This window comes from Sprattus sprattus (assembly GCF_963457725.1).
Source record: "Sprattus sprattus genome assembly, chromosome: 17".
Lineage (NCBI taxonomy): Eukaryota > Metazoa > Chordata > Actinopteri > Clupeiformes > Clupeidae > Sprattus > Sprattus sprattus.
The window spans coordinates 18,427,268-18,439,658 of record NC_137915.1 but is presented as its reverse complement, the minus strand read 5'-3'; the positions used below and the strand labels follow the sequence as shown (position 1 = coordinate 18,439,658).

Here is a 12,391-nt window from a genome sequence, read left to right as displayed (position 1 = left end):
GGCTCACTGACACAGGAGCGATGTGGCCATTGTTCGGCGTAGGGGCTGGTGACAGGCATCCGCAGACCCCTCGCCACGTTCTCAGCCGCAATTATCCGTGGCACAGCTTCATTAAACCGTCACTTTTCGAAGTGCTCACCACCCATGTGGGGAGATATCAGCGCCTACCAGGACATCTATCCACAGCTTTCAGCTCATCCCAAACCCATTTATTAAGCAAACGCACAGCCTGACATGGAGTCAAGATGCATACAATCAAATGACTTGGGGTAGCAGGGCCACCAATGGTTTTACTGTAGATCTATGACGTAGAGAGGTAATTAGACTTCATCTGTGTCACATCTGTTAAACTGAGTAACAAAGAATATATAATTAACACTAAAAAACGTGTTTTTAATGAGCCTGTGGGATGTGCTTTAAACTTATAAGTTCCCTTGGTTTGGAAATAGTAAACAAAGATCACAGAGATATCACCAGCATGAGTTTCTTATATCTCATTGACTTTCATTCATGGGTTAAACATGTGTTTTTGACAGTTTTTGGAAACCATGCCTCTAACCCCTCCTAACAACAGTGAAAGCTGCAGACTGCTTTTGGACAGATGTCTCTATGGTGATGTTTGTATCCTCTTAGAAACAGCATTGAGATCTTACACAGAGCCTGACGTCTGTACAGACAGGGGAAAAAAGTTGAAATCCTGATGGGAAGCAAGCGTACCACTGGAGTCTTATGATAGTCAGGTGAAAGCAGACAAGAGCACAGGGAGAGAGATTGAGAGTTTTTTTTCTTCTCCTCTCTCACCTCCCGACCAAGAGCTTAAGAGAGGGATTTGGATCAGGGAAAAAAAAGAAAAGAATAAGAAGTAAGATTTTGATGTCTCCTCCACTCCTCTGAAGAATGTGTAAAAAAAGAAGGCTAACCTGAGGGAACCTCACGGCCTCTAAATCCATGGTGGGGCGAGCAGGCCCACGCCAAAGCATATCAGTGTCTGGCCCTGACACCTCTCTGGGAGTCTTCAGGGGAAAGCAACCACACACCCCCGTCGACAGTGGACATGTGTGTGTGTGTGTGTGTGTGTGTGTGTGTGTGTGTGTGTGTGTGTGTGTGTGTGTCTGTGTGGGTGTGTTTGTGTGTGTGTGTGTGTGTGTGTGTGTGTGTGCGACCACACTTCCCCTCGCCAGTGTAGGTATGTGTGTGTCTGTTTGCGTGTGTGTGTGTGTATGTGCGACCACACATCCCCTTGCCAATGTAGGTTTCTGTGTCTGTGTATGTGGAAGAGAGGGGAGAAGGGGGATGAGGAGGGTTATATGAGGCTAAATAGTCCCCGGAGAGCAGAGGGGGGTCACGGCATATGGGGGAGGGATCTAGGGAGAGTAAAATCAGACTAGCGGCTAGAGGACAGCGGTTTTGAATGGCAGTCACATCTAGCCTTTCAGGTCTCTGGCAGGACACAGTGTTATTTATTCAGGCATTAGTATGTGTGCTGTGTGTGTGTGTGTGTGTGTGTGTGTGTGTGTGTGTGTGTGTGTAGTGAGGGGGGATAGGTATCTATTTACATGTGTGGCTAATTGCATAAATATATGTACAAATTTTGTGCACACATACTTGTTGAAGTTAGTGGGTGTAGGTCTGTTTTTGTTTCTATGTGTGTGTGTGTGTGTGTGTGTGTGTGTGTGTGTGTGTGTGTGTGTATGTGTGTGTGTGTGTGTATGTGTGTGTGTGTGTGTGTATGCGTGTGCATGTGTATGTTTAGCCTACTTGCATGAGTGTGTGTTTGTGTGTGTGTTGCATTCCCTGAAGCAGCAAGGATGGTAGCTCCTGCTGTTTGATGTTCCCTCTCCTCCGGTAACTAAAGACAGCCAATAAAAGGCGTGTGTGGCTGCTGCGTCCTGCCATGCGCGGCCCTATTAGCCATGAAAGACCTCCCTATTCAGCCGTGCAAAGCTAAATCCACCGCAGGGGCCAGGGGGGACCGGTCGTGCCTAAAAGCAGCGCTTAAGAATCCTCACAACAACACCAAACTGTTCCGATTTAATCCATCTCCCAGGGTGAGAAGAATTAAAGGTAAACATATTCCTTCATTATTTGCTATGCTGCATCTGAGAATAAAAATAAATAAACAAATAGAGGCTAGCCCAGTGGAATCACTGTTTGTGGATTATACACCATCATATGCCTTAAGATTTCATTATGCTTAAGCTAAGAAAGTAAGTGGGTGGACGTGGAGGGTGTATACTACATCCCTGTGCTTCACACAGTGCTGCTAGTAGCACAGAGGCTGTAAAAGTGCATCTTGCAAACAACCAGAAAGGCTTTGACCTTAACCTTTGGGCTTAGAAAAGCATGAAGTCAGAGAGCTGGGGAGGAGAAGGGAGTTATTATCTTTTTGTGCCTTAGCATAAGGGACGGCAAGCAGTGAATTGGCTAGGAGGGGCTAAGGGAGGGGTGCAGTGCTCCACGGTAAAATGAGAAAAGATAATGACCCACTTTATGCCCTTTTATGCCAGCCTAGTGAAATGCACCTGCCCCAGGAGAAGAGAATTAATTACCCCTGATATGGAGTGTTAGCAACCGTCACACTTGCTATCGGTTAGCAAAACACTGCAGCAAACACATCGCTGGTCTTCACTACACAATCTTTACACCAGACGGCCATTTAAATCCAACCCCTGAAATTTAACAACGGCGCAAAAAAAACGAAACAAAACAAACATCCTTTAGTCGAACTTTATTGGAGCTGTAGTTTCAGCACATCTTCTCAGCGATCCATGGGCCGAGGCGAGTCAACTAAGGGCCAGGGCTGCTGCACCACTAGGCCTGGGCTGAAATGATGTGTGTTAAGTCTGGTGGAGCACGGCGTCTAGGGAGGTTAAGCCTGGGGCCGTGGGGTGTGGTGGGGAGGGAAGAGGAGGTGAGAGGGGTGAGAGGGGGGGGTTGTCGGAGAGATTCTGGGCAGAGAGAGAGAGTCTACAGCAAACCTGGCTGGTGCTAAGCTGGAGGGGCCCTTCTGGGACTGCCCTTGTTAATGCAGTGCCCGTGGAAAAGCCTGGGGCTCCATGACCCCTGCAGCATGCCAACATATCTGCCTGCCTCCCTGCCTTGCCTGTGTGTCTGTCTGTCTGTCTGTCTGTTTGTTTTTCCTCTTCTTTCCTTCTACTCCCTTCTTAGATTCTAGGTTCCAAATATAGAAGGAGGGGGGATATCTGCATTCCTGGCTGCTTTGGACTCAGCGTCTACCTACCAACACGAGTCAACACAGCCTGGCTATCGGTGTCACTGGCTGTCCCATTCTCTCAGTGTTTTTTTCCTATCTGTCTGTTCAGCTGATGTTTTCAATGCAAGCCGAGTTTTTGCTTATCTCACTGCCTGTTTGGTTGCCTGGGCGACTCTCTCGGCCAACCAGAATGTCTCTATGGAGAAATGTGCTGAAGCTGGTCAGGGTTAGCAGTCCATGCAGATGCAAAACAGCCCACCATCTCTGAGATGCAAGTGTCTTATCAACACTGGCTCAGTGCAATTTGTGCAGAGCGAATGAGGACATTCTTCTGCAAGACGCCTTTGTTTCCACTTTCAGTGGCGGGATTAGGTGGAATTAGGAGTAAAAAGTTGAGCAAGTGGCAGAAAAAAAATCACAAAGGCTCCCCCCCCCCCCACAATGCCCAAGTTGTACCACACAGCACGGCTTTTTTCTCAGACCGATCTAAACTGAGAGGGATTTGCCCAATTTGCCTTCAATTGGATTTTGCCCATTTGAGATTTGCCTCGTTTATCTTCTTGGAGGGCTTATTTCATGCTGCCGTCTCGTCGGTGAACCTCGAGGAGCCTTGTTTTATTGCACTGGTGGCCATGCTCGCGAGCCTCATTACGACAGCCACAGTCTTCAGCTGCTGAGATCCGCAAGACTGGGCTTCCTATCCTAAAGGGGGATGGGGTTTTTGACAAACGTGCTGAGATCCAAGCAGCTAAAAAAAATCAGTCAAGTCAAAATGTCGAGATCATTCTGGTGCAGGAACCCCCCACGACTTCTCCTCATGTTGCACAAATGACCTCCTGCAGTCAACATTCTACTCAAGGACCCTTGATGGACAAACTGTGTTGTAATTCTCTTGGGCGGGTGGGGGGGCTATGGGGGCTGAGCTGGGGAAGGTTAAGAATGAAATGGCGCAGTGCTGAAGTCCGTAAATGTTTGGATAATTATGTTTGGATTCCACACAAGGAATGCTCCTTGTGAGGCCTGAAATGCCTATTGTGACCTCAGCAACAGGCAACAAACTGACTATGACTCGCACTGTACTCCCTGAACGTCATAAATAACCTCAAAGATATCGCTTAGATATTTTCTTCAGTGCACTCTGAATGGGAACCGGGGGAGGAGAACCATGATTCTAAAGATAAACATTATTCAGAAAATAGAAGCCCTGGCTAATTTTACCCAATCAGAATGGCCCATCTAGTTTTGAACTGCACAATGACAGTGAGTCCCAGAAACACCAGGAGAAGGACCTGGCCTGCTTTTTTTCTTCTGCTGCTGGACCTCCTTCCTTCTGATAACTAGTTTAGCCCTAAAAGGCACAACTGTTCTAATTTTTGAAAGTACTCTTAACCTCACTTAACATTGGCCAAACCACAAGGGACATCTCCCATGTTCCTTGCAAATGCTCCCCTGCTCTCGCAGCTTATAACTGGATGACATACATACGCAGGCTCATCAATCAAGGACAGATGAAATATGGGGTACAGAGTATCAGCCCCAGCCCTGGGGTCCTTCATAAAACCATAAATACTCAGTTACACAGAGGTCCGAGGAGAAACTATGACCCAAAAAAGCAGGACCCACAAACTCAGGTGACTGTACAAAGATATGTGACAAGGTGTACTGTACACACACAAACTGGCACAGGCATACACATACACATACACACGACTGGAAAATAACATTTGCACTTCAAAGTGAGACAGATATATGGATAGATAGATAGATAGATAGATAGATAGATAGATAGATAGATAGATAGATAGATATATCATCTTCTGTGATGAAAATGTTATTGTTCAGATTAATTCCCTTCTCTCCTTTAACAGAACGAGCCCTGCCCAATTATCTACTGTGATTTTTCTTCCACTCCTGCAGGACGCCATTCTTCGCAGCACGCAAGTTGGCCAATTCAGCGAACAATTACCATATAATTCATAGATTCAGCTGCATATTTATTGTAGCGATATGGGTTAAGCACACTTCTCAGGGGTATGCTAGCTCGATCCCCCTCTGGCAACCCCGCTGTTCACACAGCCTATTCCCCATTTGCTCTACCCCATTAGTGCCTGTGGTCTATAAAGTGCTTGCTTTCATCTCCCACTGCTATATGCACATACATGGATCCTCTTGGACAAGTGCCTGGGACAGTTATGATAATTACGATAATGCTAATGATGAAATATAATGCGCAATGAAATATTTACAGTCCCCCTGCCTTTGAACACATATTTGAGAATATTTCAGAATGTTCCAGAGGCTTTCTCCTACTTCCCATCGCTGGTAGACAACACCACGAGCAACACCTGCGGTGCCTAGAGAAAGCGTAAGGTAGAAGAGGTGTCCTACTGTGAGCCTAAAAAAACGTGTCAACTATTCATACCTTCAGCTTTTTGGCTCCCAATGATAACCAACTGCAGCAAAGTTTCTCAAAAGCTTTTCCACTCTAACCTATGCAATGTGACAGAGAACACAGAAACTCTTCTTGAGGTGCTCTCGACTTTCCCTTCCCCCACCCACAGCCCAGCCAGACCCCACAACTGCTAGGAATTTCAGAGAACCACCCTCCTACGCCCACCAACCCCCTCCCACTTCTCCCCAAAACACCTCTGACAGTTGGAGGGATTTGATTATTGCTTGTATCGTTTCCCCCTTAGGCTTATTGTTTTTTGCGCCTTGTCTTAATACCAGCCACTACTCTGCATGGCTCCTGGATTAACTCCAGCCTTTGGCAAGCATCTCAGGCGGCGATATTTAATATGGAGGGCCGCTGACCCTTACAGCGATTAATCCCCCCCACTCAGATATGGAGGTGCACATTCAGCAACTCCTGCCTCACAATGGTCCCCTCGTGGCGTCCGTCTGCGTTTTTAGCTCATATGGGGCCTCTCTAAGCCTCTTTAAACCAGATTCGAATGAGACGTCTTATAGCTGCAAGACACAAACAGCAAGCAGAACCCCATACAGTGTGTTGGTGGCCTGCTCCTGCTTTTGAAAGTGTCCATAAAATGCATCCTAACTGAGACGGGCGAAGCCTCAGTGCTATTCGTGGGAGTCGTTCATTATAAAGCTCTTTTCATTATCTATATTCAGAGACTCAGTGGTGCCGCCTAAGTTCGGAAGGAAAAATAATTACAGTAACTGCCAAGACAGACAAACAGAGAGAGTTCAGATTCTGAAATGAGCAATGTTTCACTATTCATTTCCCCTCAGAACACTTGTCGAGGCACTGCCATGAGGGGTTTCTGTTATTAAGAGAGTTATGCCCATAGAGGAGGAAGGTGGGGCCTGTGTTGTGGAAAAACACTAACACAGTTCTGCTCTGGCCGTTATTTCAGCGTGTCAGGCAGAGAAAACACAGGCACTTCCTGGTTTCCCAGAATTCAGTGCTGTTATCAGGGCTGTTATGGGCCCCTGGGAGATGACAGGTAGAATGTGGCCACTCACTGATGGTGCTATTAATACTATTAAATCCACCCCTATCCACTCCTGAACCTACCGCTCAGTGTGGTAGATTAGGTTTTAGCGGGCTTAAGACAGGGCTTTCAAGGCAGAATGCGGGCCGTTAATTACACTATTCATGGACGAGAGGGTGAAGAAGTTGTGTAGCACAAACCAGGGACACCACGACAGCCAGGGCAATGATGGGATACCCTTGTGTTAAATATGTATATTCAATAATTGTTTGAATAAAGTCAAAATATGGTGCAAAAGTGTGTTTTGCCATGTTTCTGACATCGATTTGACATCTCTCTATTCCCTCTCAGGGTAAAGTTGATGAGATCTAATTAAAGCCTTTCTTAGCTGGTTAAGGGTGAAGAGAGCTGGGGGTTGGAGGCCAAATACAACGACAAACATGACAAACTTATGTTAATGGGATGGGCAACATTCCGAGAGGCCACACTAAGCTGTGAATTTCATCAGTCAACATCAAACACTTTGTCGTCCCCTATCTAAAGACCAGCCTGCACACAACACTCACCCTTCCCCCGTCCGCAATTAAAATGACTAATAAAGATCCATTCAAAATCCTTGCCCTCTTCTAGCTGGGCAATACATTTAGCCAGTGTGCCCCAAAAGTACCCAAAATAATTAAACTGTCATTATAAAAAATAAATAAATTATTTTCTCAAGAATTGGCAATACATGGTCCTTGAATCCGAGGCAAATATTTATTCCTCCTCTATTTAGTTCAGACACAAATGTGAGGATTATAACTGGCCATGGAAGTACTTGGCAACAATTAGAAACTGCACAAAATGAGAGCAAAGTAACCCTATTTTGAAGGGCACTGTCTCTTCGCTGGTTTTAGACAGATGGGGTGTTCTTGTAAAGACTACTTACTCATCCTCTCTACCATGTCTCTGACGCACACGTTGTTAAGGCCACAATGAGGTGACCTGGACACATTTCCTGTCTGAAGCATGAGAGTGTCGAACACCATTTCACAGCTTCCTCCGATGAAACAATGGATTTTCGGCTCGTTAATTAGGCCAGACGAACATTTAAGAGAACAACACTTCGAAGTCAAACTAGGCCCGCACACCGTTAACAACCCAGGGGAGAAGAGGCATAATGAATCCGGAGCTTTCCGCAGATGCAGGCTGACAGTAATGGAAATATTTGCCTGTGGTCATACACTAGGAAAAGGGAATTAAAAGGAGAGAGACCGCCACACGGGATCTCAGCCACCTGCTCAAAGTGTGTCACCTGCAAAAATAAGATGTCAGCAACGGGAAACAGAGGCCTGCCTTTTTCCTTTCATGACAGAGGGAGACTACCTCCCTCCCATATCATCCCATCAAAAGCCCACATGAAATTAGGCCGCTGTTGGCCCTTTGTGGATTAATTAGCCATGTTTTTCTCAGCTCCCGGACTGACACAGTCACCTACAAAGGAATGTGATGCGGGTATCCAGCTGCAGCTATTGAGAAAAGAGGACTTGATCGCATCCAGGACTGTTTTATCAGCAGTCGCCTTTGTGGAGCCTGACGGGAGTGCACTGTGCAATCAACTGGCAGACCACCTGGCCACCTCGTGCTGCTCTGTGCGGCCCTGACGGTTGTATGCGGATGATTCATTAGCTGTTCGGCGCTCACGTTTTCCCAACAGGAAAGACAGGGCCGGCTTTAATTAGCTTCGGCCGCGTTTGCTCAGCATCTTTAGCGCAGTTGTGCAGTCTAATGGGTGATTACGGTTCCCGATGCGGTCAAACTGACAGCTTTGTATCGGCCTGTGTCCTAGCCCTACCCTAGCTCTGCTGCCCACCAGCTCTTCGACCAGCAGCCAGCCGAGGACACCGTGTAGGTGGACTGGGAGAAGGCTGTGGGAGTGAAGCAGGTCAGACAGAGTGATAGAACTGTTTGCATTCTGCCACCACAACAAATACGGCATATATGGAATTCTACAACAGCATGCTGAAAAGCTACCAGGGTGGGTGACATGGCTGAAGTGTCAGTAAGATGGACAGGAAAGAGCCCACAGTAAGTTCTTTAAGCCAATGGACATCAACTGATTGCACAGAAAAAGGCGGTGGCAAATAGAGTGCAATGATCTGAGCCTGAGAGGAATTTTATAATGAGAGTAAGTGTTATTCTTGTTGTACAAAGAGAGTCCAAAGAGAGTAATTTCTCTGTAGCCAATGCAGAGATTCAATTTTATTCCCCACTGATTCACAGAGATGCAGTCCCCCCTGGCACAATTAAAAACTCTGCTCAACGGCTTCAGCTGAGAGGACAAATTCTTTAATAATCCGGCCTCGTGTGTGAGCACACGTCTGATCTAAAGGAACTAGGCCTGGTCAAAAAGTTCAGCAAAGAGAACAATGACCACGACGCACAATGACATATCTACCGCTTGGTAAAAAAAAAAAACACAATTATAGCTTTCAATCCACGGAAGACGCAGTAAAAGGCTGCACAGGCGGTAAAACCTGAGAGGATATCCTGTGTTTCCTTGTCACGAGTCAAAATATTCTCCAGGGGCGCAAAGTCGGGCCTTCATATCAGGGTCAACATGAGCGGAGCTGCTAGTAACAACTCCTGGAGAATTGCTAGTTGGGCCGCGGTTTTAATGGGAGTTTCAGCATTTCGTGTGTAGAATTAAAACGTATTCTACAATAATAAATCTTTCCTCGCAAGCATTATCAGAAAACTAAACGGTTATCCATGTGGGGATTGTGATTGCAGCCATAGAACATTTTGGGACAATAACTACTGCCGCTTCTTTTTAATTAGCCTACTGTGTTAGTAATACATTTTAACTAAATAAAAAGCCGAACACGATTTGCATTTTTAATTTCACTGCCAGTTCGGTTCCTTTCATTTAGCTTCCCCAATTGACAAGTAAATACAGCGAGCATTTGCACAGCATAATGAATTCATCTTAGTTGCTCAAAATATGGGTATATTTATTATTTCAATATGAATGCCTATGAGAAGTTATTTGAAGAGCTCCGAACAATGTCTCCTCACTCATAGCAACTATTGTACTGTGTGCCTAGCCTATATGTAAGCGATGCTGCCACCATCAGGCCGACCCTCTCAAAAAACGGGAGACCAACCGTTTGACAGAGGATGAACAGCACTGCATCATTCGAAGTGACTTCACTCTTGGTTTGTTCGGTTTAGAGACAGATAAGAAGGCTAGTGGTAACTCGGAGCTGAGGACTTCTCATTATAACTCGACTAACTTGGATGTTTTGGGTTTGATGTTTACATATGCCAGTTATGTTCATTAATACAACTTAATTTAATGACAAAGAGTTGCTAGTAGCCTGTAACGTTTTGTGATCTATCAGAAAAATGAGAAGCATGCTGCCTAGACAAATTTGGTTACATTTGGTGATGAAGAAAAGATAGCCTAGACATAGTTACAGAAACTTAACCACACTGCCTTAAAAGTACCCAAGCGAAACGGAATAGATTCAGACCAACATTGAGTAGACTAACCTGTAAACTAATGTTTACTGGTGTGCAAAATTGATATAACAGAAACAATCGCAAAGTTGTATCTTCTTCCAGTTCATGTCAGTTCTATCTCAAATAAAAAAAAGAACACCTCAGACAGACTTCCAATCATTGACTTTAAGTCAAAGTATTAAGTGGCTGACTGAAAATATTACAAATGCCCAAACCAAGTGTAACTGCGATAAAGTAGGTTTTGTACAGTTACACAAAAGGCTGACTAACACCGAGACCTTTAGTCACATATGCCATACATTGCAATCGAGTTTTTATACTCCATTATAATAACCTTTTCCTGTTAACTTTGGCAGGTTGCCAAGAAGCACTGACAGACACCTCAAAATAAAGTAGCCTTAATTTTTTAACAAATAATTGAAGTGAAATCTGAATAACAAACAACGCGTTACAACACCAGCTGGCTACACATAGGTTGCCCCTTTACGAACCGCATAAAAATAGATCGCCATCTATAAAAAGCAGCGGCTTGAATTGATAAGATTAGGCTTCCAAGCTATAAGACACTTACAACGAAACCTCAGCGCTCTCATCGCATTAGACACTGATTGTAAAGGCTACTTAACAGTTTAGAAGAAAGGCGACATTTATTGGATGCATAGCCTGTTCTGTGTTTAGAAGCGGTGAGACTCTTGATTCAGAGGAACTTCAGATGAAGCTGATTAAATTCAAACAGTTCCCACACACAACACGGACTCAAACTAGCTAAACACGAATAAAGAACTACGTCGCTTATAAGGGACAGAACCGTGGTAGTTATGTATTCTCTGAATTGCACACCCTGTTTCCAAAATGGAAAGAACCCTTCATATAATAATACTGCTGAATTTGGTCTTGTAGATTCCACAGTGCTGACTAAATTAAAAGTTTAAGCTGCGCAAAGTCGAAGCACGTCATTGAGAAGAGAGGGTAAGAGTAACAATTTGTGGGGCGAAAAACCGAACATTATTCTGACTACTGCCACCACATTCCATCACAACGCCATACAGAACTTAACCCCTAAACAATGAAAAGATCTCTATATATTAGTATGACCAATAAACTTGTCTAAGGCGAAGAACTACGTGTGTATACACAGACGAAAACGATAACTTCAAGTAGCCTTCACTGGCGACTGACGGAATCTTTGTTACTTCAAATGAGCTTTCTGTACTCTGCAACACTTCAAAGTAATAAGAAGTCTTACCTTTGAATACTTGTCCTCGAACTGAAACCAGTAAACTGACCGCAGCAAGGAGACAAGTTAAAACTCTATCCATTGCGGGAGTGTCGCGGACGCTACCCCAGTTTTGGGGTAAAATCGGAGCTACTCTTCCGCTGTGGCGGTGGAAATATTCCCAGTTTTACAGTTCGAAGCCTGGCACTGAGAATGTCTCCTCTCCTTCTTTCCCTACTTGGTTAATTGTGTATCCTTCTAGCGGCTCCACTCTCGTAGTGACTTCCAGACTGCCAAGAGGAGTCTGACGTCACCATGCACGGGAAGAGGGCTGGAGACTGAGCGCTCTCCGATAGAGGGGGTATTATGCGCTCCGCGACACCTCGGGAGCCACACAGATACGTTATAGTCATTTATATCTAACTTGGCTTAATTCACTGAGGAGACATACAACTGAGTGTTTCAAACGTTATCTCGTTAACTGTTTCGTGCTAACTTAGTTTTTAGACGAAAAATAGCAATGGTAAATGTCAAAATAATAGATAAAAGCTAGTGGATGTGGACAACAGAACACCGTAGTACAAGACATGTCTAACAACTTTACCGCGTTTAAATCACTTCTGAATACAAGTGTGTGTGATTTAGGGAGAGGGTGTGGATTCATTCACCCTCGGTCCTCAATAAAGGACAGACAATAAATAAAAATGTTATAATGAATGAATGATTAAGCAATCAGCCGCAAGCGTATTGTTTACTCATCATCAGATGATTTATGATCACTTTTCAATATTGGGTGCTTGGTGTGCACTGGCCTTTAATGTATGCTAGATGACTACCGGAAGGCAATTATATCCAATTAAACTGAATATCTTTCATTTTTTCTTTCTTTTTCTAAAACATACCATGTGACTGAATGTAGTTGGCTAGCTGCAAAGATTGTTTTTCGATGTGTTTATCGCTTTGCGGCCCGCTATCTTGCCTGGGGGCTATGTTGCTCTCTTT

General features: G+C 44.8%; 1 protein-coding gene across 1 annotated transcript in view; it reads right to left on the bottom strand.

Moving 5' to 3' along the window:
* LOC308378535 (receptor-type tyrosine-protein phosphatase mu-like) overlaps nucleotides 1-11,648 on the bottom strand; it is a 172,529-nt gene extending 160,881 nt beyond the window's left edge. The window contains exon 1 of the mRNA XM_080855476.1: nucleotides 11,420-11,648. Coding sequence (XP_080711602.1) covers nucleotides 11,420-11,492 — 73 coding nt within the window. The 5' untranslated portion in view covers nucleotides 11,493-11,648. The remainder of the gene's footprint in view (nucleotides 1-11,419) is intronic.
* Nucleotides 11,649-12,391: the final 743 nt, after the last annotated feature.